The 27814-nt window shown below is 31.5% G+C and overlaps 1 protein-coding gene across 7 annotated transcripts in view; it reads left to right on the forward strand.

The window, feature by feature from the left end:
* LOC118190863 (ATPase family gene 2 protein homolog A) overlaps nucleotides 1-27814 on the forward strand; it is a 99702-nt gene that overhangs the window by 39441 nt on the left and 32447 nt on the right. For 6 of the 7 annotated variants that reach the window (XR_015041714.1, XM_085818885.1, XM_085818884.1 and 3 more), the window contains 3 exons: nucleotides 19568-19699; nucleotides 19792-19909; nucleotides 20909-21042. Coding sequence is in view for 6 of the 7 variants with exons in the window: in XM_085818885.1 (XP_085675011.1) it covers nucleotides 19568-19699; nucleotides 19792-19909; nucleotides 20909-21042 (384 nt within the window). In the remaining variant the exon portion in view is untranslated. The remainder of the gene's footprint in view (nucleotides 1-19567; nucleotides 19700-19791; nucleotides 19910-20908; nucleotides 21043-27814) is intronic. The other variant, XM_035361648.2, reaches the window with a different exon arrangement.

The raw sequence follows: 27814 nt of genomic DNA on the forward strand, positions 1-27814 counted from the left end.
CTGAAGGAGTTTTTTTTTTTTTTTTAAATTTAATGTACATGTAGGATATGTACATTTTAACATGATTTAAGAACACATAAATTCATATATGTACATTCAGTTTAAAAGGAGGGGAGCCAGTTTTTTTATCTTATATCTAGTTGACCGATTGATGAAATTCAACTTGCATTTTTCATGTCACAAATATGAGGCTTAGGATATATATTACATTTTTGTCCAGCTTTGTTCTGATGGATGTATTTCGATATAAAGCCAGACTTTTTCTGTCATGGCATGCAAATTTTTCTCCATTTTCCAATTCTGTGCCTCAAATTATGGTGAACTGCCAAGTTTTATAATAATCACAGCAGCACTGTTTTTAAAATTAGCACTCAAACTTTTAACCCTGCAGTGTTAATTTAATTTGTCATATATTTAATTGTATTCCTTTTTAAATTTAACTTATTTGATTTCATCTTTTGCAGTTCAAAATTTAGGTTTAATCTAAATAATATTCATACAGTTTTCCAATTTATTTTGAATTAACTTTTAAAAATTTTTGGAAAACATTTGAATTATTACCTGTAGAATTGTTACTGTCATTTTAAAATAAATGTACTTTTAGACTTACTTGCAAAATTTAGAGATCTTTATTCAAAGTTACTGATATATAAGAATTTATATCAGTAACTTTGAATAAAGATCTTTTTTTTTATATATAAAAATTTATATATCAGCATGTTTTGAAATGTGGTATACCTGTTACAAATGATATTATTCATGGCTTTCGAGAACAAGGCCTTACAGCTCAGTGACGTAGAGCGTGTGATGTCAATACAGAGAGTGCACCTTTCTTTGGGTTTGAGGGCAGCATTGGCTCAAAAGTTATTGTTAGTCGCCATTGCTACGAGAGAGTTGATTGAACTGCAATTATTGACTTAAAATCTTGGTATATACTGTGCTTTTTTCGTGGTCGGGCACTTTAAATTTGATTTTTTTTTTCAATTTGTGGGTTGTTCCAGAAACAATATGATGTTTTACATGTGTGCAGTGCTGCGATGTAACTGAAATTACAATACGTATTTTCGCTTTTCCTGTTGATGCAGATGTGAAAGTGGATACGTGTAATAAAACTTCATTCCGACTAAAAACAGCAAGGTGAGGTTTCATTACTATGATTTTATTTATATTTAAAGAGAACTAGATTAAATATTTGGTACATTTAATATGTCTGTTTTTAAAGCCAAAATGATTTCCACTGAAAAACTAGTGTAAAATATTAACCCCTTCGAGCTGGGTAGCGAAAACGTGCGCTTATCGCAGAAGCCGGCAGTATCTTACGCGAGCGTCTCTCCAGGGCCGGGAGCATTTTTGCTACTAAGCCTAAATCCATGAAATTTCCAAAGTATCAACGCATTGTTTAATAATCAGGGTTGCCACGCTACCTGGAAAACCGGGAGAACCGGGAAAAGTCGGAATTCGAAAATTGACCAAAAAATTCAGGGAAAAGTCAGGGAATTTAAGTATTTTTGTCAAAATCTGGAAAAGTCGGGGAAGTTCATACAATGATCCCGCCAAAAAAAGCGATTTTTGCGCCGACGTCGGAAGAGATAACTTTTTTGGCGAATTGCGTATCACGTGAGTGTCATTCGGGCAGCTGGCATAGAGCCAATTTTCGAAGCTCCAATTTGATTGTCTTTTAGAAAGGCAAAGCAAGTTTCCCGCAACTTTTGGTTTCCAGTATTCTCGAGAATCGCATGTGCAGTGCATGAACTAAAGAAAGTACCTGTTCTCGTATAAAACAAAATGGGTTTAATCTTAGTATACTGTACCATGGAGGTGAGAATCAAAGAATATGTATTGTAAAGAAGGAAAACCTCTCTGCAAGAGACGTGGCTCCGTTCCATCATAGAGGGAAACAACTGTGCATGCGTGATATATCTGCTGCCAAAGCTCGAAACCGGTGTTGAAGTTCGAAGGTCACGTTATCAAGAGTTCATTAAATGAATATCCTTTAAAATTTCTTTAACCACTTGCGCTAAAAAGACGTGCCACGCACGTCGAGATGTTTTTGTCTCAAACTGCGAGCGACGTGAACACCACGTTGATAAGCATTTATCGCAAAAATGAAAATAACATGGTGCACACGTCGCCTAACAGCGAGATCACACGTCGCCTAACAACTGGCCGCCAGGTTCCGTCGCCAAATCCCTTGGCATATTTTCCCTCCGCATTCTAGCGGCGTAATAGCATTTAACTTGTATGGAGCCTTTTCTTCTTTACATAGACCAAAGAATTAGAGATTCTTTGCATAGACGTTCTTTGGTTAGAATAATCTCCATGTATGGTACAATGGGATTTGGCGACATGATGATGCGCAGTAAACGGGTCATTTTGGTCTTGGCGACAATTTTCAAAATCGTGCCAAAGCTTTACCGTATACTAGAATTTTACCGCAAAATCTTTTTAAACTTTTTTTTTTTCTTTTTAATAAATACCTTGCCATTTTGCAGTAAAATAAAAAAATAGTAATCTGTCATCTAGGCTAACCATGTAATATAACTATATTCGCTAAAATATCGTTGATTATTCTAACTCAATTTTTAAGTAATTATCTATATTTTTATGTTATTCGTATAATTTAATGATGCTTCTTCCCTCTAAATTTATTTATTATTAGTAAATAATGTTTCCAAATTTCAGGAAATTTTCTCTGGCATAATCTTGAAATTAATTCTAGCAGTATGATGACATACCATCACGAAATTTAATGCACATATTTTTTCCTTATGTATGCTGCGAAATAAATATAAAATACCTCAATTTTATTAAAATAAATTTCTTTCTTTCGTTTAGCTGCAGAATGTCTGCAAAAATAGCCTTATTTTATTCCAGATTGGGAAGATTCTAATCTCAATCTTCAATGGAGAAAACAACAACTATTATAATTATATTTGTGTTTTCAAGTGTTAAGGTGCTTTTTAAGAACATACCTCACACAAATTAAATTTACCTAAAATCTAACCTAACTATTTAGCATTGTGTTGTGATTTATAAGGACCAGATTAGCCTCGTGTTGAACTGGTGTTGATCATGAGTAATAATTAAATAAAACATACATTTGTTATCCAATTTATATATCTTAAATTTTATTAAGTTTCTTTAAGTGCAAAAGTAAACAAAATTATCAAACAAAGTATACCAAGAATAATTAAGAATAAATGTCCTCTGGGATTTATTGAATAATTAAGTGAATTTGCTATACAATACAAGTAATACCATAATTAATTTACCTCTTAGCGTAGCCAAAGTACATTACGTGGATAGACTGGAATTTTCTTGAAACACACCTGGAAAACCTGGAAAAGTCAGGGAATTTCATTCTCCTGTTTGAGTGGCAACCCTGAATAATGCTCTATAGAGTATTTAAACGGCTTATGCTTTATAGATCTGTTATATATATACTTTAATTACCTTATTTCTTGTTTAAATGCATATTTTACACATTTTATTTTAATTACTCACCATTTTATGACTTTTAACATTATACATCTGAAAACTAAATATAGTACTTAAAATTCTCTTTTCGTATGAAAAATTTGAAAACAGGGATCTACACACAGTCCTACATTACATTCCTTGGACTAGTAATAACTCATTTGCCGTTTTGGAGGATTTTTCCGGGAATGTGAACAAACGAAGCATCGTCGTCTCATTTTCTTATCAGTCTCTTCTGAACAAAGTTTTGGAAAATGTCTTTCAGTTAATCTTTCAGAATCAATATCAGAATTTCAGAATCAATATCTGAAATATTTTGCATCATTTCTGCTATTTCATGCTCTGTTAAACATTTTTGACGCTTCGACATTGCAACGGTAAAAACAGAAAGAATTCACGTCTAACAAGATCTAATTATTTTCTAAAAACTGAACTGCAAACCGAAATACTCAACGCTTTAGTGAATATAAAACTTCTACTTACAATAAACAACTACCACGTGCGAATAAAGTGCGATTTAAAGAGACGTAATAAATCACGCCATTCGGAAACATTTAGTTCCCCGTTTGTTTATATAATCAAAAATACGTGTATGTGAGTCATGCTTCTCTCATTTCGAGTAGAAGGTCTAATGTACATGTACCTGAAACCATATGGACATACAGTGCCATCTTGTGGCAGAAATTATAGTTTGAAGAACGTTCCAGGACACTGACACAAATATGTGACAGTCGGTAGTAAACAGGAAAATGCTCTGTCACGCCTGAGTGTCGGCCGGGAGGTGAGTGTGTTCGTTGCTGGCACATAGACGTGACAGTCGGCACAAAGGTGTTAAAAGTAAACAATAAATTAATTAAGTCCATATTACTACAGGATTATCTAATGTATAGTAAATTTTGTTTCATTTATTGCTGAAACGCTGTGCATTATGATTATAAATTGAGCATATAGCATTGAATGATTTGCAATATCTAATTTATTTCAGTTTCATTTTTAATGTACTTGTCATTATAGTTTTAAAGATTTAAAAGTAATAATGTTTTTTATTTAAAAATTCAAATTTGTGTTTTTCACATTACCCTTTTTTAAAACTTTTTTTCTCATATTTTCAAAATCATTAAGAAAATTGTAATTAATGTTATATTTTTAAAAACATATATAAACAAAACTTGAAAACAATATTGTTACACCAGTTGCTTATAGCTTAGAATTTTTTTCCCTAAAATTTTGCCGTTACATTTTTAAAATTAAACTTCATACATAAGCAAAATGCTAAATTTTTGAAAAGCTATAGAGTATATGATGTTTTAAATGGATACAGTAGAATAAACAATTAAAAAAGATTATATATATTGGGAGAATGAAGTGCTTTTGCAAGAGACGTCCGGTATCCTATACTATCATTGCACTTTCCTGATATGATATAGGCACTACCACATGTGATTCGGTAACAAGATGTGGGAACCTCGGCTAACTACCTTGCATATTTTAAAATTTAAAACATAATTCTGCAGTGTGTTTCTTTCAAAATGTTGTCTGTTAAATTTTCAGAGAATTATTATTTCTTCCCCTTTACAATTCCTTAAGGATACACATAATTGATCCAAAGAATCAAAACTCATGCATAGTTACAGGCACAACTTCCGATGTAGAGAGCTATGAAATTAACTATTATGATCATAAACTCTAATGTGGACATATCAAGCTTTTGCTAAAGAGTAATACAGTCAAAAGTTGTTAATCCGAACTCGTCAGGACTTCGGTGATTCAGGATTATTGGTTTTTCCGGATTGTAGATCATCAATTTAAATCTGGTAAGATGGCATGCAGAAATTATAAAATTAAAAATATGAAACCATAATTTATGAAATAAAGAGCAATTATGATCTAAAGGGTATCAAAATTTACAAAAAAAGCTTATTATTTATTAGTTTACTTTATTAAACATTTCTTTCAACGCACGCATGCGTAAAGCATACATTACGCATAGTCGAAATTAGAAAATTGCAACCAGAAAACTATTTGATGTGTATTCCTGATATTTATTATGATGAGGAATTTGATTTAAATCATATCAAAGATGGAGTACATCGAGATGGAATACTACATTTAGTAAGGAATTATATGCCGAAGAAAATAAAAACATCTGCCCTGAATGTAAGGATAGTGCTGACAGATCAACTTCCAGTTAATTGTGCGCCGCGACGCCCCCCCCAGAGCAGCGTGAAATCGATAAACAAATTTCGGAATGGTTAGAGAATCAAAGGATATGCCTTTATCCATTTTTCGCAGCAATTTTTTTTTTTTTTTTTAATGGACATTGAAACATGCTTTTGCCTTGTAGATCCTTTAGCAGCTCAAGAGTCGGAAATTCTTTTTGACATAATCGAAAGTTCAAGCTTACTTTTATAAAATTACTCTAACAGTTTGCAAAAAATTATAAGCCGGATTCAATTAGAAGATTAAGGCACAACGCAATCTGCAACATTAACTGAAATAGATAATTAGATAATTTTAGCTTAGCTTATACCGTCCATTATACATTAAACGCGCATGTGTAAACGTATTATGACGCATGCGCAGAAAGTTTGTAACTTTGAGGTCCAGATTATAGATCATTCTGGATTATGGATGTCCGAATTAAAGACTTTTGACTGTATAGAATAGAACTCATATCGCAATTAAAGAAGTGTTTAATAAAGACAGTTGGCAAATTAAAGTAAAATGATTTTCTATGACAGTTTAAAAATAGATCTTTGGTTTTTATTCTGTAAAAATCTATATCACTGCAAGTTTAATAATTATTCTAATAATTACAATAACATCATTTGACAGTTTAAAACAATGTTGACATTAAAAAATAAATTTTAATGTATTTATATCGGTAAATAACTGATGAAATATTCCTTTTTAATATTTAGTTTGTTATAAAAGATCTTCTACACTAAAATTTGTTTAAAAGATAAGTGTAATAATCGAAAATGCTAGTTCGTTTTATCGATATACTGAAGAAAATTATATATTTAAAAAAGTCTAAGAAAAAGTTGGTTCTTGTAAAATGCTCTTTTTATTCATAATTTTCACGTTTACATATGGATGAAAAATAGTATGCAATGTTTTGTTTGCAGTTCGAAAGCGTAACTTTTTCGCATTATGAAGTGTTGGAAAGTTTATCCAAACTATGGAAAATAAAATGAGACTAATGTAAATAATTATTAGTCATCCAGGTGAAAATTTTTGTCAAGCATTAAGAAAAATAAGCTCAGATATCCGAAGTCTTAAAGCATGATATACAATAAATGTTATGATTGTATCATTTATTTAATAATCTCCTATTTACTTTACATCGGAATAACATAAAATTAGCTTTCACTGATAAATTAGCATGCTGTGGGTTCACTCGCTTCGAATGCAGGAGAGAGATTTCTTCACATTCCTCATCGTGACGTCACGAGAGAGCTGGATGACCTTGTTTCTCGAAGGTCACGTATTAATGCCAAATGCAGTTTTAATGCTTTGTTACAATCCTGAATGATCTACAGTTATAGATCTCTACAGTTACTTTTTTATTCTTGAATTTTTACCTAAACTTTAACTGAGGATTATTTATATGGAATTTATTTATTCCCATTCTCATTAATGATGCATATTAAGTTATTATTAATAATAAATCTAAAATTATTTTTAATTCATACAAAATATTAATAAACAAGTTTAAAGGTTCCCCCCCTTTTTTTTAAAGGGTAAATTTTTAACCTTGCCGCTTTATTGTCTGCAGTTTTATTGAACTTCATTTTTTTGGAATGAAATTGATTTGTAGATTTGAAAATGGTATCAGATATGTATTTAATACTTCTGAATGCTTCAAATGATAAAGCAAAAATGCCATTTTGCGTATCATTATATTTAATCTCATTTTCATTAACCCTTTGCGGCACAGTGTGTCTGGTCTGAACGCACCTAAAAATTTCCTTCTATACGCACAGAAAAATTGAATGAAAAAGGATTTATAGGTTACTCTGAACTTTCTTTATTTATAGCAGATGGCAGCTCAACACAAACCAGTCCATGTATTTTAACCATGTTTAGTTTTTTAAGACCCCCATTTTTCAAAGAAACTTTCAGATTTTTTAGGGTATAAAAGGAATTGTTTGAAAAGAAATTTCTATGTTATTTTTTTGGCTGTATGCTAATCTCCTTATTGTATATTAGTTTTAAATATTTAGCTTGAAATGTTGCGTAAAATCAAATGGCAAACCCTAGGTGTGCCCAGACCGGGCTCACCGATAATCTAGGACAACTGAGAGTCTGTATTCTTTGTTTCCCCACATCTCATCGGTCAGTTCATTGACAACAATGCTCATTTCAGCACTCTTTTCGAAGCTCTATTCAATCAGTGTGCCACTTTGGGCACACCCACAGAATTAAAACGATAAGTGCTATCTTCACAAAAAAAATTTTACTTGTGTACTCCTCTAGGGCCAACTAGATTGCCTAACTTTTTTTTAATCAAAACTCCAACTTTAAAAGGTAGCATGCCGGAAAGGGGTAATGATGCATATAATTCTAACCAGAACATATTTTCTACCGAGATCTTGAATAGCAGCAATAATTAATTGAACATAAGACTTTCCTGTTACTTTTTATGTGTAGCATATGCATCAAATAAAAATTATTCTGAAGCTGTTTTATGTCCTATGATATTTTGAAGCCTTTTAACTGAATGTATTTTTAAACAAACTAGTGTTTATATTTGAAAGAGTTGCTGATGGTTTGTCACCATTGCCGCCCCTTTTTTACTTCCTTGCACGAAGTAAAAAGGAAGTATTGTAAACGCGAAAAGTTTCAGGCAGCATATTTCAACGAAAATATCCATTTTGACCACTACGCGAATGCAATTTAACGATGTTTTTGCGTGATATCTGTACGTAAGGACAGAATAAAAGACTTGGTTCCTCCAAAAAATTTATAAAACTGCTTTAAAATTAATTTTGCCGAGAATTTTTCGTGGCATCTGTACGTACGTACATACATTAAAAAAAAAAAAAAAATCAAACTTAAAATGCATTTCCCATGTAGCATATTTTCATTATGCACTTAAAATTCTAATTTAGAATGTCTTTGTCAAGACCTAACAATTTATAGTATAATGAATGATTACTACTGTTAGATTTATTTTCAAATTACAGTACAAAGTCCAAAATCCGGAGTCATTGGAACTTCAGTGATTCCGGAATTGGGATTTTTTCGGATAATAGATCATCACTTTAAATCTAGTAAGATGGCATGTAGAAATTATAAAATTAAAAATATGAAATCGTAATTTATGAAATAATAAAGTACTTATGATCTAAAGGGTATCAAAATTTACAAAAACAAATAACATACTACTTAACGATTTATTTGTTTCTTTTATTAAACATTTCTTTCAATGTAAGTTGTTTTAAGTTGCTTCATTTTTTGTACTATTACTTTCTCTTTACTGTACTATTACTTTGTACTATTATTTCTCTTTAATTCTGTAGACAGACATAATTTCTTGTTGAGTTACAAAGTTCCAATGTTCAAGTCCTATAATTGCTGTGTCGAGAATACCGACTAATTTGTCAATCGAAATTTTTTCGTTTTCAATAACCTCTGTGTCACTTTCTTCACTATCAGAAGCGAATTATAATGACGAGGAATTTGATTTAAATCATATCAGAGTACATCGAGATGAAATACTACATTTAGTAAGGAATTATAAGCCAAATAAAATAAAAACATGTGCCCTGAAGATAAGGATAGTGCTGACAGATCCAACTTCCAATTCAATGCTGCAGAGCAGCGTGATATTGATAAACAGATTTCGAAATGGTTAGAGAAACGAAGGATATGCCTTTGTCCATTTTTTGCAGCAATACCACATTTTGTTTGATGGACATCAAAACATACTTTCGCTTTGTAGATCCTTTGGGAGCTCCAGCATCGGAAATTCTATTTGACATAATCGAAAGTTCAAGCTTACTTTTATAAAATTGCTCCAACAGTCTGCAAAAAAATAATAAGCCAGATCCAATTCGAAGATTAAGGAACAGCGCAATCTGCAACATTAACTGAAATAGATAATTAGATAATTTTAGCTTATACCGTCTGTTATACATTAAACGCGCATGCGTAAACGTATTATGTGCATGCGCACACGCATTAGCGCAGCCGTAAAGGTCTTATGCGCATGCGTCAAAGCGTCAAAGAGACGCATGTGCAGAAAGCTTGTAGCTTTGAGGTCTGGATTATGGGTGTCCAAATTAACGACTTTTGACTGTAGTATCAATCTTGGTAAAGAAGCCAACTTTTATGAAGCAACTGTGATTAGTTTTTTTCCCCACTTAGTATTCTTGGAATCTAAGCTAAAGACATTATGATTATCTCCCTGCATTATTCATCCTGTGAGAAGATTAAATAGGTGTTTATAATAAGGGACAATAAGTTTATCTTTCAAGCTTAGGTTTCAAAACAGTTCTGCAGTTTTAAATGTTTGACTGAGAAGTTGACTTTTAATTGTCTGAGAATTAAGTGTACAGTTACTTAATCTTAAGTTATTTAGTTGGAAATGGTTGTTCCAAATGCATTGTATTGCGGCTAATGCATCTTCTCACTCTGCTAAATGGTCAATAGCTACACTGCAGTAAAGCTCCATCCCGAAAGTATGTAGTCAACCCACATGTTCTCCAGATTTGTCTCCTTACGTTTATTTTTGCTACTCAAAAACTCTTATCTCAAAGGAAAGTTTTTTTTTTCCTTCCATGGAAGGGGTAACTAATTTGTTAACTGCTGGTACCACAAATTCTGATAGGCATACAACCAAGCCCAACCCAACTGAGAACCTCCATATGTAGGCGAGAGGTCCATGAGGCAAATTTCACCTCTAACAAGAGCATAAAAAAATTAACTCTGCTGCCACCTGCCCCACACTATAGGTGACAGTATAAGAATTATCTAACCCATGGCTGAACTGCTCAACTGGGGTCTCCACTCCCAGCGACCAGAGACCACCATAAAAAAATTGAAACCTTAAGTTATAGCAAAGATCAGCTCTATTAGTCTGAAGATTTGACTGCTTGTCAAAGTGACTCTGCCAGTACTATGCGGGCAGCCCCGTATTGAAGGGATTAGACAAAATACAGTGGTTACAATGGACTGGCCGTTACACCGCTACTGACACCTAAATGGAATTACATGGAATTCAGGTCAAATGGCAGGCTGTGCCGTCTACCAATACCACCAGATTGTGGACTTACTGCTAGTCCGTTCTTTGGTCCAACTGTATTGAATGATCTTCGCTTAGTGTTCTGGAACTGCCAGGCTCGTGTTTTTCCCTTGATGCCAAGGCTGTTAAGGTACAGATACAAGCCAGTATGATAAATGTTTGGCGGTGGATGGAAGATTTAAAAGGAATGACATGCTACCCAAAAAGCAATAACAAAAACATTCTACAAGCCTTCTGTTTATTACCTGTCATATTTGTATTAAGGCAGAAAGTTGCATCAGTGTAAAAAGGTGTCTATTATTTTGATACACTTTGATTATTTATTTTTCTTACTGTGAATGTACACTAAAACTTGAAATTTAGATTAAAATTAGTTTATGGATGGGTTATTTGAACTAGAAATTTGATGTAATGTAAGTCAAAGTTAATATACAAACATACTACTTAACTAATACTATTTCAATGTACTTAATAGCAAAACTTCACATATTCTTTGTCATAATCTTCTTCACTCTGCATTGGTGAAAGTTTTCTGTGTGAAAAATTCATCTATAGGCCAAGCTATAAACATTAACATTCTTTACTGAAGATGAGCATTATTCAAAAGTTACAGAATTGGATATAACTATATTGATATCTGCCAGAAATACATTTTATCCAAATATACAGTTATTGTGGAAAAATCAATACAATATTATAGTTTCCGCCTATAAAAAAAATTTGGATATGAAGGAAAAGTTGAGAAAGGCTGAGTATAAAGATATTAATGAAGCATTGCTCATTAATGACTTCACTATTCAAAGAAATTAATCTGCCAATATTTGGATAAATGCATCAGATAAATATTAGATAAAGGCCAATAAGTTTGCCAAATGCTGTGGAAAGACCGCTTGTTTGTAGTCAAATTGCTTGGATAGGTTCAAGAAGCTGAGTAACATTTCTTGATGAGAAACTGTCAGAGAATTGCAAAGCATTTCAAAATTAGATATCAAGAAAAGGTGAAAAGAGTTAGACATCATGTCTCTCATCAGTACAAAGAAATAAAAAATATTTCTAATGCTGCTGAAACAGGTTGCTGTACAAGATGATGCTAATCAAATATTAAATTTTAAATACCAAAGATGCTTCAGCAGAAAATTGTCAAAAGTATGAATCATTGTTCTTGTGTGTGTGGCTAATATAAATGCACTAAGTGTCATAAGTAAATCAAAAATCTCAAAAGCCAAAACGTGTAAAAAAAGGGTGAAATTGCTTGTGTCTTTTTAAGCTAAGCGTAAGGTATGGATGTCATTTGAACTACACTCATGTCCATAAATTAAGGATAATTCGGAGTCACGCGGAAATTGAACTCTAAAATAAATATATCACCTATAAAATCACTGCACACACCTTCAAGAATCATATGCAAATTTCAGGAAGTAACTAGATGACACCAATGGTACATCACAATGACGAGAGTGTAAGAGAGTGATACATAAGGAATACAGGCAAAGAAGTAAAATTGTTCGCAGGTGCTTTATAAGCATTTCAGTGCAATAACCGAATAGTTATGACACAAAGGACGCACTTGGATGAATTTGTACGTGGTAGAATTATCGACCATCTGGAATGTGGGCGTACCCAACTGGAAGTGTCAGACGAACTTGGAATTGCCCAGAGTGTCATTTCCAGGCTTTGGCAACGATTCCAAGATGATGGCAATGTCAGTAGACGTTACAGCAGAAGTCGACCCAGAGTTACAACGCCCAATGAGGACCGCTATTTGGCAGTTACTGCCAAAAGAAACAGGCGGAGCACAGCCTCAGACCTGTCTCGTCAGCTCTCTTCAGCTACTGGTAGGATAATTTCAAGGCAGACCATGTGCAGATGCTTAGGGCAGATTGGTTTATATGCTCGTAGACCTGTCAGATGCGTTCCACTTACTGCAACTCACTGTCGCCTGCGGTTAGCCTGGAGTAGAGAGCATGCATTTTGGACACCGCAACAGTGGGCTTGTGTCATGTTTTCCGACGAGTCCAGGTTTAGCTTGCAGTCTGATTCTCGCCAGACTTTCATATGGAGAGCTCCAGGTACCCGTTACCACCAAGAAAACATCATTGAACGACACCGTTGCGGTGGTGCATGAGTGCTTGTTTGGGCTGGAATTATTCTGGGTTCCAGAACTGACCTGCATCTTCAAATTGGAACCGTGACAAGCCAAATCTATCAGGACGTCATTCTGGAACAACATGTACGTTTGTTTCAGGGCGCCATGGGCGCACAATTTGTGTTTATAGATGACATTGCCCGTCCTTCCCGTGCAAACATCGTAAGCAAATGCCTTCAATCAGAGGATATCACCCGTATGGACTGGCCAGCATTCTCACCGGACTTGAATCCAGTAGAACACATGTGGGACATGCTTGGCCGACGAGTTGCAGCCTGTCAACCTCCTCCTACATGTCTACCGGAACTTCGGAGAGCATTGCTTTTGGAGTGGTGTAATATCCTCCAAAATGAGATCGATAATTTGATACTCAGCATGCCTAGGCGTTATACAGACTGTATTGCATCGTCTGGGAGACATACAATGTATTAACAATCATACCAACCATGTAATATTGGTTTTTTGTACATAGGTTTTTTTGTAATTTGCTCCAGGGAGAAAAAATCGCTAATTTTTTAATAATATCAAACATATAGCATCTTTTTTTTTTGCTCTTTACCTTTTGTTTAATAAATAAGCTTTACAAATAAGTCAAATTTGTTTTGCTTCTAACTTTTCCTTTGCCTGATTTTGCATTATCCTTAATTTATGGACATGAGTGTATATGAAATGTACAAAAGTGGGATAAAAAACTGTTGGCTAAAAAGCAAAAGATTCTGCTGGTGATTTACAATTGCACTCCACACACAGATGTCAAAATTATAAAATGAATTGTTTAGTTGCCTTTACATGTGATTTCAATCTTACAGGTAACAATCCTACAGCCACACCAAGGTATGATAAGGACCTTGAGTTTCTGGAGAGCATGTATTGTTTTAAGTGTGTGGAAGAAGTATGATAATCAAGTATATTATAATGTTATATTTTGTAGGATTCTGCTATGTCTCTAAACTTGTGTTAATGTCCTGCAGAATTGACTAAACTGGAAGTGAGTTGTTGCTTTAGTCTGCAGCAATGACAAGTCTTAAGAAATGCTAAAATAACCTTTTTATTTAAATCTTAAAGGAACAAAAGGCACTACTTGTGCAACAAACAAACCTCTGCAATCTGCAGGTACTTAAATTAACATAAGCTTTAATTAAAATGTAGGTAATATAGTTTAAGACTACGCACACAGTAGACTACTTAAGCTGTCTTAAGATGGTGATATGTATTTTAAGCATCGGCTGCTAAAGGTGTAAAATGCTAAAGCCAAAATATCTTTGGGAGAGCTGGTGGCAAGACAAAGCTTTAAATATTCAAACCCTTGCCTTAAATAACCAAACAATTAATTTGTATTTTGGTGAGGACTGCAGAAAGAATAAAGACTGCTCTCAAATCATAATAACTGGTTAATTAACATAAAATCTTACATCTTTATGCAGAAAACAATCTTAATTACTCTGCCTGGTAAAAAGTCCCTGCATCATTCCATTTTCATCATAATAACTGGTTAATTAACATAAATCTCTCAAATCTTAATAACTGGTTAATTAACATAAAATCCTACATCTTTATGCAGAAAACAATCTTAATTACTCTGCCTGGTAAAAAGTCCCTGCATCATTCCATTTTCATATTCTTGAGTGTCTGGATTACATAGTAGTAATTATGTAATCCAGACATTCCAGACTTGAATTATGTGCCTGTCTAAGCACATATGCAGAAAAAGATAATGTTAACAAAGAGAATTTAAGTACAGTAAGACCCCGCTTAACGCGGGGGATCCGTTCCATCAAAGTAGAGCGTAATGCGAAACAGCGCTAAACGAGGCTATCTTAACATGTAAATAATGGAGTTAGGGGAAGATGGATAGAAAATTGGTTAGGTATTAAATTTAATAATGTTTTTTTTTAATAAAAATAAAACCAAACATTTATTTCTTACAAAAATAAAAGCAATATAAACAAATATATTTATAAAAAAAAATAAAATTCTAAGCCAGTCAGATCATTCAGTCTATTCTGTGTTTCCAATTTTCTGCATTTTTTTTTCAAGAAGGCATTATGATAGATTGGCTTAATGGTGTATTGCGTTCTATTTCGTTGTCAATCCATACAGACAATCGTTTTTCCATTTCCTCTATAATGTTACTTCTAGAACGGGTAATTTTAGTTGCAGAGCTTGACGTAGTTGCAGTTGCCGATGACAGTATTTTTTCTTTATTCTTAAGAATTGTCCTTATTGTTGAAGTTACCAAATTCAATGCAGCACTAATTTGAGATTGACGTTCACCAGAATCTAATCTTCTAATCACTTGCATTTTAGTTTCCAGTGAAATGCTTTTTCTGGTTGCTTTTTTTTCTTGTTTTTTATTATCACCCATGATAAAAACTAAAGATCATAATATTTGTCACTGTATTAATCGTTATAGTATTATGTAAATTTATACTTACAATAATGTCAACAAATGTTTCAAATGATAAAAATGCTTCCATACAGCACCTCACCGCACCAAACAAGAAACAAAACTACAAAGTTTCGGATATGTTATTTGGAAACCTACTGCTGCGCACAATTTCGAGGAATCCCCGTAGTTCATGCTGCGAGCAATTTCGGGGAATCCCGAAGTTGAAATAAAAGAGCGCTAAACCGAAACAGCGCTAAACGAAACAGCATTAAGCGGGGTCTTACTGTACTATAAAAGAGACCAAACAGCAGAAGGGGGCTGATGCCATCTCTCTGAACTTGTTACAGTTTGGAAGGATGAAGTTGTGTCATATATATATGTTTCTTTACCATGCTAATATATTTTGGCGTTTAATTAGTATTTATTGAAGAAAGATGTTACTTCGAGAATCTATGACACCTGCTCATAAGTTCTTGTAGTCATCTGTTTGATCTACTGTCTGTCAGGATTCAAATTATATCTGGCAAAATTGTTTATGAAACTAATGATATGGAAGAGGACAAAACAAGGAAACTGACTAATTTGCAACAAAATCAAAAATCTAAAAGTGTTTTTAGTATTCTGGTCTTGCAAATGGTGTTGAGGAGAAAGATAATGAGTATGGGAATTTGCCACTAAGTGGTTAGAAAAAAGTCATTTAAGTTTTTTTCAGAATAATACTTTTCTAAGCATGTGATGATGAAGATGATTTTACATGCAGAGATCCAAGTGATGAAGATATTGTGGCAGAAATTAAAAGAAAAAATATTGAGATCAAAAAGTAAGTTATGTTGTTGATGAAAAATTGAAGAAGCACAACACATGGGAAATGAACTTTCTACCATAGCAGATGCCAGTGCTATAATGGATGTCATTCATAATTTTTTATTTACAAAGTGTGGAACTGAAAGCAGCCAATGGAGTCTATTAAACTTTTGTTTGGGCAAAAATGTGTATAAAATTTTCTTGCTTTCTGCATCATATTAGCAGAAAATTAGATTATTTTTATACTCAGATATTAAATAAAAGTTAGTTAACTCTCTTAGTGGGATGGCTTTTTGTATCTGTTCATGAAGGCCTGTATTTAAACTGCTTCTGTAAGCTAAATTTTTACAGTTACTTATTTTAGTCTAGTTTTCATAACTTTCATTCATTGAGATAATATTTACTTCATATGGAAAGTAAAAATGCAAAATATTTTAAATTATAATCTAATACTAGTAGCTTCGCTGCCAGCCTTCGTCTGGCTTTTAAATGTACCGGAAAAATGGCTGAAGGGAACACCAAATGTGAAATTTAAAAACTGCATAGAATTTTACTCTGCAGAAAAACTTCATAAAAAAAAGTTATTACGTATAACAAAATTACAATGAAATAAGCAATATCCCTTAATACAAATATTAATTATCCTAATAAATAAATTAACCAACTTCCCTTTGCAAAATCTTAAGAACTCAAATATTATAAAGGAGGTTAAGAACTTTGTTTCCTTAAAAAAATCACTCAAAACTTTTCAATATCTTAAAAACAGCGAAATGAATAATAAATAACATAAAAGAATACAAAAAACAAAAAATTCTGAAAAGCAAAGTATAATTAATAATATTTTATCTTATATTTTCAAGAGAAAAAAAATTAGGTGCTACTTTGGTAGACGGTTGCACAGATTTTTGGCGATTTACATTGGCGCGGTTTTTATAGGCATCAGCCATCTTGAAAAATGCTGTTTTTACGTATTTTAGGCATATAGTAAAGTATTAGAAACTTTAAAATAATAAATATCGTTAAAAATAATGGATTAATTTTGGTTGAAAACGTTGTTTTTTAAGATGGCTGGCAAATGTAAGTAAATACATTTACTAAAAGTATAAAATACTAAAGTAAGGTTAAATTATTACTTTCATATAATAGAATAAAAATACCGCTATAAAAACATTGCACCAACATTTAATTGGATTAAAATGTTACTTAAATTGAATATCGAATTAAAAATATCATACCAACGTTTAAATGAATTAAAATATTACTTAAATACTTTAAAATAAGTTTTATAGGAAATTATTTAACATTAAAACATATGTGGCAATAAATATCTCAGGAATTTTTGAAAACATTGTATTAATTTTTTAATAAAAGTTAAAGTATACAATTATAAAGTAAAAGAAAATTATGTACTTACATTTTTTTATTCCATTTGAAATCTGAGGAATTCGAAGAGATGAATAATAAAATTTTAAAATGCGGCGGTAATGCACAAATATTCAGTGACCAATCATTACATCACGCATAGAATTAAAATTATTTAAATAATCATTTATAATAAAATCATTTTTAAAACAAATGCAGGATTAAATTGATTTTTAACATTTAGAAACCATAGATAATATTTAAAACACGGAATTTATGCATAATAAAACGCATTATTTTAGAAATAAAAAGACAACAAAGTATCGGTTACCATAAATAATTTATCCAGCAATGGGTTTACCATAAGTCCTATTACTCGCCAAAAGAAAAATCCCCAAAATCCGTGCAACCGTCTACCAAAGTAGCACCAAAACTTACAATGAAATAAGCTATATCCCTTAACACAAATATTAATAAATATTAATTATCCTAATAAAAAATTAACCAACTTTCCGTTGAAGAAAAAAATCATGCAAAACTTTTCAATATCTTACAAACAGTGAAATAAGCAAAAATTAACATGAAAGAAACTCAAAAAACAAAAAATTCGACTCACAATTTTACTCTGCAGAACAACTTTATAAAAAACATCAATAAAAATGTATTATATATATAAAAAAATGACAATGAAATATGCCAATCTCTTAAAAATAGTGACATAAGAAATGCGATGAAAAATTGTTGCCAAACCCATATTTCTAAAAGAATGAAACTATTCAAAATGATGAGATTTCATCAAAAATCTATCAACAACAATAAGAAAGGAAAATTGTTGCCAAAATCACATTTTTAAAGATGTGAGATGTGAGAAGTGTACTCGGAAGCTTCATTTAAATTTTTTTTTAAAAATACAAAATATTATCATTTTCCCAAAATTTTTTTTGTAAAAGCAGTCGCAAGGATAAAAGTTTAACGTGTCCAAAAATCAAAGAAAAATAAACTGTACATTTTTAGAATAAAACTTTTTTAGAATAAATCCCGTTGAAAAGGTGTTAAGCTCACTTTGTTAAATAAATTCGTATTTAATTGATTTATTGAAACGCGAATTTATTTTAAGTTCGTAAAATAGCTAAGTGCCTACATTTCATGACGATGTAAAAATGGAGTGCGTAGAGTAAAATCTCGCTTTCCTATAGCCCATTATGTCTCAAAATAATGTGATTTCGTCACAAAACATAAAATAAAAAAATTCTAATTCAAATTTCGAAAAAATCGCTTCGAGGTGCTCTTGCTCTTATCCAGATGCACCTATGTACCAAATTTTGTAGCTGTGGGTCTATTAACTTACGCGCAGTGCGAACGAAAGACACACACACAGACAGAGTCTTTGTTTTATTATATGTAGAGATTAGCAGGTGACAAAAAAATCTCATGGCCATGTAACGGCAGTCATGCTTCTCAGGGAATTAATTAATATTTTTAAAATTCAGTTTTATTATTTATGTGTTTTTATGGATAAAATAATTCTTTGTAATAATAAATGTGTGTGTGAGCTATATAAATTCAGACTTTCAACCATGACTTTCAACCCTGACTTTTATGTTATATAATTTATCATGTAGTGAAACTAGAAAATAATGAAAAACAAATTTAGTGATTGCACATAATAATAATTTTGATTGGACTTTAATGTAATTTAAGTTAGATTTATTATTAACTTCCTTTTGTAGTTTTGATGATGTTTAAGTTTTTTAGTGGGAAGGGAGAGTCATGCATTATGCAGCTTTTGCATTTTTCTCCTCTCTTTATTGAAGTAAAATGTAGCAAAACCTACTTTCAATCTCTTGGAAATCAGTGCTGTTCTGCAATTTCATTAGTATTTCACCAAACAATGTATAGTGAAAACCAGTCTGACATTGAGGCAGGTATGTCAGAATGTTTAATGAAAGTATTCATTTTACAGTGCAAGGAGTGATTTGAAACTGATGCTTATAAAGAACAAGTTACTTATTATTTGAATAATTTTGGAAAGTTGTACATCTGTTTTTAGAAATAATTTATTATTCACATTTTTATTTTATATTTAGTTATAATTTTGTGTCATTTTTTAAATTTTAGTAATGTTTATTATGTGATGTAGAACTCTGTCAGAAATGTTTTGGTGATAGCCACTGCGTGTAAGTGTTCTGCTTTATGTAGCGCTTTAAAGAAGCATGGAGTGATAGAAAAAGAAGTTTTATTTAATGTTCCTACACCTACTGACCGTGAAAAGGTTTGTTTTAGTGAATTTTGTCATTAGATATTAAATAAGTTTTGTTATTTATTACTAAATAAAGGTACTTAATCACTATTCATTTTTTAAAGATACTTATTGATATAATTGGAAGATCTAAACATGACTTGAGCCCAGAAGAGATTTTAAAATTATCGCATTTGACTCGTGGTTTCACTGGTCAAGATCTGAAACGATTATATAGTGAAGGTAATGATTTTTTAGCTTAATTGTGTTTCTGAATGTTGTAAATAACGTTAAACCCATGATCAGTGTTGGTGGGTTTTGTTAGTGATTACACAATGAACACTGCATTTTATCTTTTATATTATTTAAGGATGCATAATGTACTATTTATAAAGTATGCATAAATTTCTATAGTTACATTCACACTTTCTTAAACTATATCTATGCCTCTCTACTTTATCCCAGCTGAAACCTACTTTATCCCAGCTGAACACCCTACTTTATCCCAGCTGAAACTTGAAACATTTTTCATTCATTTTATAAGAGTGGCATATCGCCATCCACTGGAATCTGCATTTCTGCAGCAAGTGATTCTTGCAAAAGCTGGATTTCTATTTTACAGTTAATCATTGATTTTCTGTATTAATTTGTAATAGTGTTTCATGCTAAACCTCAAATTTTTCTGTTTTGCTGAACTGACTCTTTAAGACTAATTTTAATTTCCAATGATAAATGTTATGTAAATATGAAAATTATGTCACTCATTTTGTTTGAATTGAATCTAAAGTAAAGTTAATCTAAGGTTTCTTACTCACCTTATGATTATTGATGTTTTAACAACTCCTAAATTTTTGTAAACATTCTTAGACTAACGTGCAAAAAAAAAAGTAAATACTTCAAACCTACAATCAGTATCAATGGTTAATCTTGAATTACACAGTGAGACATTTATTTTATCTTTTATACTGTTTTATGAAGTATAATATTATCCTTCAGAAAACAGTATAAAGTATATTTACAAAGTATGTACAATATCTATATTATCCACATTCACTCTTTATTAAGCTTTTTGTGCAGCTCTCAAACCACATTGTACTTTATCAGAACCAAAGGTGAAGCATTTTTAACTGCATTTCATGAAAGTGACATAAGGTCCTCTTTGCAAATGTCAAACATATTGTACATTTTCTGCTTTCAAATTGTTATGAATTTCCAGTAAAATGCATTATTTAATTCTTTCAGTTCAAGAATTTGCATGGGAGAGAAGAAATATCACAAGTTCGATTGTGCCTTCTTTAAACTTTATGGATTTTAAGGAAAGTTTAAAACATATAAAGCCTATTTCTGTTGCAGAATTTAATTTTGAAATACCAGATGTAAGTTTCTATTTTCCCTCATCTTCTGATATTTTGCTTTGTGTTTTGCTTTTTTAGTTACTATGATTAGATTTTAGAGCTTTTTGACATTTTCTTTTTAAGGCTGTTTTAATGTCTTTTTTTATTTAGTTATTTTTAATTATAAGGGATTTAAATGATTTTCATAGGAAATCCCCATAGTAATTTCTATTTGAAACCTTTTAATAAATTATCATTAACCCTCTGACTGCTCTATTTGTGGACCGAAATCACTTCAAAAATTGTGTAATTTTTTTTTTTTCTTTTTTCTTTTTTTTTTTTTTTTTTTTTCAAATTTTAAATCTATATATATTGGAGAATTGAAAAATGCATTTTTTCTTTCTAGAAAATATTTTTTATATAGATTTTTATCATGAGAAACTAAGTTGCCAGAAATACCAATTTTTAAATGTTATCACCCCAAAAAAAATTTTTTAAGTAAATTTCAGTCGAATTACAGTTAATTTCTATTTATTGCATAATATAAAAGGTAGAATTATAAAATTTAAGAAAATACAAAGCACTGAGGAAAAAATACATTAAAAATGCAGTTTAGTATGATAGAGTTCAAAATGGGGTTCAAGACAAAGTTCAACTTCACAGTTTTTGCACGAGATTCAATAAATCTAATTAATAATCAATTTAATTATTAATCTAATCAAAAATCTAATTAATAATTCAATAATTTAATTAAATAATTAAGATAATCGCTGAATGTTTTCGAGTGGCCATTTCTGTAAGAAAAAAGCGGCAAAATGTTGTGTTTGAGCGGTAATACCACGTGCCTTCAAACGTCCCAATTTAGCGGACAACTAATGATATTTGTTGTCCAAAACATAAACTAAACGTCTAATACTGTATGTAATGTATTTCAGTGGTCAAATGGGGAAAAAACAGGATGCGCTCATCAATAAAGGAAGAAAAACACATGCCCGCGGAAATCGCGGGATGAGCAGATTTTGCTACATTTGAGTTGCCCATGGAAATCACGGGATAAGCAGCCAGAGGGTTAATGACATTGTTTATATTGTGAACTATTTCACATCTCAAGCATCACTCACAATATAGTCATGAATGCATGTGGTTTGTCAAATGTCTATATGCCCTGCCAAATGTCACTAATTGGCAGTGAAACATTTAGAAATTTTATTAATTTTCTGTGATCAACTATTACAGTATTTTATTTTAAAACTGTGTTTTAAAGGAGAAGGAAAAATATAGTTGCGGAACAAAATATATATAATCATGAACAATTTGCTCATGTTTTTATATTTAACTGGCCATTTTATATTTAACTGCTCATGATTTTATATTTAACTGCCAGTTATATAATCATTTGGCATCAGCACTCTTTGTGTTTTGATGCAAAAAATTCATAGCATTCTGGTTCCATTTCCTCAAAGGGGGTGGGATTGCTTTTCAGATATTCACAGTATAAATTCAAATTTCATAGCTCAGCTATATGGCTCTATTTCAAAGTAGATTGGTTACTTACTTAAAATTCTGCTAGTAAAAAAAACTTTTGTTTGAATCATTAGGTTCTCTTGATTTTCTATGATTTAACTAGCTTTGGATTGATTTGAACTAGCTTTGGACCATGTTCTCTGATGTTGGCTTCCGTCCCTTTATTTGATGAATTTTGGTAGTAGATTCAACTGCTTCCAGATCCAATTTAAAATAAGTGATAGTATATAAAACAATATATAAAGAAGCACCACCACTTTACTTTTAGTTTGCAATTTTGTACTTTTTTTAGGGGGGGGATGAAGGCAGAGCCAACTAGAGAGCCAGTCACAACAGGCAAAAGAATTCAGGTATGGAATCATTTTTAGAATTTACAAGAGCATTGAGCAGCAACGTTTTTAGAATTTAGGAGAGGTATTGTGTGGCAGAGTTTAGAGGGAAGAACATTTTCAGAACATAGGCTGGCACTAGCAGCAAAGTTTATAACCTGCAAAGATTACACTGGGCAACAAAATGCCTAGCATTGCCCCTGGAGGGAGAACTTTTTTTTTTTCTGAGCAGAAAATAATTTTCTAGGAAATTTCTGGAGTTTTGAAAGAATTGATTTTGAAACTTATCCTTAAGGTGATACAGTACAAAGTCCAAGATCCAGTCTCGCCGAGACTTCAGCGATTCTAGATTTGGGATTTTTCTGCATATTAGATCCTCAGTTTAAATCTATTAAGATTACATTCACTAATTGTAAAATTAAAAATATAAAATAGTGATTTATGAAATAATGAAGCATTTATGATTTTAAGCAAATCAAATTTTATCAAAAAAAAAAAAAAAAAAAAAAAAAAGAAGGCTCAGTATTTATTTGTTTGCTTTATTAAACATTTCTTTCAGTGCAAGTTGCTTTGTTTCTTGTTCTAATACTTTCTCTTTAATTCTGTAGATAGAAATAATTTCTGGTTCAGTTACAAAGTTCCATTATGCAAGTCCTGTAACTTATTTCAAGAATTTCTACTAATTTATCAGTCAAAAATTTTTCATTCTCAACAACCTCTCTTTTCATTTTCTTTCCTATTGGAAGCATTATTTTCTGGATTTAGAACCATACTGCAGATGTTGCCCTTCATTAGTTGACTGATGGTTGGGACTTTATCATCTGAATGAAAATCTTCTGTTTTATGATCTTCATTTATTACCACTTCTTTGCACTTCTTTCACAATTTCCATTAATTGGAAAAGTTCACTTTTGCTTTGTGATATCAGAGAATGTTCAAATTTGTGGCCATCATCATAATGCTTAGGTAGCATTCACTATAAACGCTTCTGGCAATGTATTATAAGAATGGTGATTAAAGACAGGCTGTTCCACTAAATTTTGTCTTGCTTCTATTGCACGCTGACGAAGTTTATGATAGTTTTGTTAATTATTATACTTACACCTATTTTCCACACATGTTTAAGACTTGTCTGAGTTCAGAATAAGTAAATTACCACATATGCGTGAGGCTTATCCAGGGCCAGTGCTAGACATTTTGCAGCTCAGTGCAATCTCTGCGGGTCCAAAATTCTGCCGTTGAATGCCTCCCTATATTCTAAAAATTTCGCCACCACTAATTTTTGTATTCCAGTGCCTTCCCTAAATTCTAAAGATTTTGAAGTCCCTTATTTTTTTTTTTTTTTTTTTTTTTTTTGCTTGGTGCTTTTCTAAATTCTGAACATTTTATGTTGCTCAAATTCTGCTGTCCGATGCAACCGCATCAGCTCTGGCACCAGTCCTGGGTATATCTGAATAACAAACCAGTTATTCTCAATTCCAATTGCAAAAATGTATTAATTAATGTAAAAATTTATGTTTTTATAAAAAATATTATGTCTAATTTTTTACCCATTTCCCTGCTCCCTATACTAAGGGAAATGTTATACTCATCTCTACTCTTAAATAATAAAGAATCTGAGTGTTTGCATACATGTTTGTATGCTCCTTGCTTTGTGGAAAAATGACAACATGCAGAGTCACTTTAACACATGTGCTTCTCCACTCGAACATGTGCATCTTGAAGCTTGAATTTTTATTTTTTGTTTCTTTCTTATTTTGTGCAAATGCCTTGCAGAGGCTCCTTAAGAATAGACTGCATTATGAGATGCTTAGAATGGGTTTAGCTTGTTACACTTTTTAATGACTTTAGCATCTCATTTCAGAGTTCATACAGTCCTTAAAAGTCCTTAGGTTTTTTTTTTTTTTTCTTCCCCCAATCGATTTTTGGTCCTTAAAAGGCCTTAATTTTAGCCAAAAGCTGCAGAGGTCCTTAATTTTTATCTTCTAAAATTTTTTGCTGTTTTTACGATTGCCATTTTTGAGCATGAATTAGCATTTTGGAGGAATATTTTTGGCGATTCACTGACAAATATATATTTTTGTTATTGTTTGAATTTGTTCCTATTTCTAATATAAACGGTGTGATACTCGAGTTTCTGGGCAAGAAGTGAAACATTAGCATTTTGAAATTATTTACTTTTTCTTCTCTTAAATAAGTTTTCTGCTCAAAACTGCTTTAAATTTGGTGAGTTATCAACATTTTGGCTATTTTAAGATAAATTTCTATACAAATTTTTTTTATTTGTAGATTTGTGAATTTTTCGATGATTTTTTTAAAACATAACATTGATAAATTTCATTAAAATAATGGTAATGTATTAAAATTATGCTTAAGAAAACATTAAAATAAAATACTTTTATTTTTCACTGTCATATTTTAAAGTGACATTACTTTCCATTTTGGCGACTTATTATTACAATATTTTGAATCTGAAAAATAGGTAAAGTAATAAATGCTATAAAGTACAATTTATGAAACAATTCTTAGCAAGAGGCAAGAGCAAAATAGCTGTATAATTATTTTTAAATAACTTCTTTTTTTATTTTTTCATCGTAAATTTTTCCCCATGGAATTTTCTCAGAATATTCAGAATTCCTAGGAAATGCATCAGTTTTCTCTATTAAATTCATTTCACATTTTTTTCTCTGAATTTTTTAAAAAATACTTGTGGCTTTTTGCTGTTACAGAATTGGTAGGGGTAATTTTTCTTTCCGATTTTAAACATTGCACCGTGGGAAGTTTAGAAGGATTTGAAGGCAAGATTTATAGAAGATTCTGGAAGATCCCAGAAAAGTGTGACAAAATGAAAAATGTCTTCATGATACTAACACATAATAGATGTGTTGTACAAGAAATTTGTGACGAATTTCTCACTTTTTGGAGAATTTATGGAAAAACAATGAAAATGTAATATTTTAATGTTTTATTTCTGATCCTAGGAGTCTTTTGCTTAACATGTTTATTTTCCATTTATTTTTATTCTTTTCACTAGGTTGAAGCATAGGAAATATATAAAATTCTAATCTTGTTACATGGACAGACATCTATAGAAAGGAATTTTCGTATTAACCCTTTGACTTGCGGTGGTCGCGCCTTGAAACCACCAATTTTCGAATTTTTTTCTCCTCCTCTTTCCGAAATTTTTGAGTGAAAATCAATTGATTATTGAGCTTTTACCTCTAAATAAAACAAAATGACTACAGATTCATACATGTTTTAGGTCTTAGTACTTCAAATCGGATGTCTTTTAAAATTCGTTTTCAATGAGACAAAATAACTTCCTTTTATTAATATAAACAACTTTAAATTTCAAAAGTTATTCATCGTACATCATGATTTCTATCATAAACAATAAAAAATAGCAATAATTAAACTGCATGTATAAAAAAAAACCCCTCTATATGTATGGCATTTGCTTTGTGGTTTCAGGGCGCAAGCACTGTGCCATTAGAGCATTGTGTCTAATGCTCACAATGCTCTAGAGGCTCGGTGGTCGCACCTTGAAACCACTGCTCTTCACAATGGCATTTGCTTGCTTCTCAAATACGAATGTTTATTTTAACCCTGATATAGATAAGGGGTTTTTAAATCACAGAGTTATTTTATTACTAAACAATACATGCACCTGCCCAGTAAAAAGGTCTTTCTTTTCCAGAGACTTTTCTCTGACCTCAACACACTTGCTCCTCAAGCTAGTATTGTGATTTTATAAATGATTTCCTGTGGCTTAAGTTTAATGTAAATATACTTTGCTATAATTTAAAATAAAAATCGCATAAAGTTTTATTAAAATTAAAAATATTTTGGATGAAATAAATAAAATAAGTAGGAATGGGAAACGAACAATCCATACCAAAGCCCCTCCCATTAACATAAAAAACTACAAATTTCATGTGCTAGATCAAAGAAACTAAATAACGCTGGACATATACAAGTGAAATTTAGATCCAGGCAGTGTGCATTTTGTAGCACAAGGAAGAACGTCATAGAAAAAACATGTGCGAAATGTGCGATTGGGTCTATGCATGCACCAAAAAGACAAAACATGCTTTGAACAGCGTCACAAAAAATTTTGTTTTTTGAAGTTAAAAAAAAAACACTTAGTCTTTTTCTTATTCTCATTTTCCTGAGTTTTTTTATCCATTTAGCCAAACGTCATTATTATGCAGGTATTTATATTTTCACTGCTATAGAAAAATTACATAAATGTTTATTTTTTAATTTTTTCTGATGATTTACTTTGTAAAATAATATAAAAAAATTATATATAATACAATTCTTACCTACATTTTTTTAAAATTCGTAAATTTTGCCATTTATTTGAAACGCGCACTGAGAAAGGTAAGTTTTTTTTCCCTATTACCTCAGTAGTAAGTTTCAAAGTCCTAGATGCACGGAGGTTTACAGTGCGACCACCACCCACAGAACAATGGGCAAAAGTAGATTTTTTTAATTCATATATTATTTGTCTCTAGGATCATAATATTCAATTTCTAGAGTTTTTAGTAAAAAAAAAATTATAAAAATAATATTTCGTGCATCAAAGGGTTAATAAAGAAATTGAAAACTGACAATTTACAAGATTCATCTTATGTGTCTCAATGCATCATACACAAGGCTAGCACTAGGCATTTTCCCACTTGATATGATCTTTGTGGGTCTTAAATTCTGCTGCCTAGTGCCTTCCTAAGTTCTGCTTCTAGTGCCTGTCCTAAATTTTAAAAGTTTGCCATTTCTAGATTTTGTTGCTTGTGTGCATCACTAAATTCTAAACATTCTGCCTCACCGTCTTGGTAACCAACCCTGATCATCATTTCATATTTATTCTCAATGTTCATATTGCTAAAGAAATAAAATTAGCAGCTTCTTCTATACGTTATTAATATGTATACTTTATAGAATAACAGAAATATTTTATT

The sequence above is a fragment of the Stegodyphus dumicola genome, chromosome 6 (genome assembly GCF_044657685.1).
Source record: "Stegodyphus dumicola isolate Sdum_Otavi_A_Nest chromosome 6, ASM4465768v1".
Taxonomy (NCBI): domain Eukaryota; kingdom Metazoa; phylum Arthropoda; class Arachnida; order Araneae; family Eresidae; genus Stegodyphus; species Stegodyphus dumicola.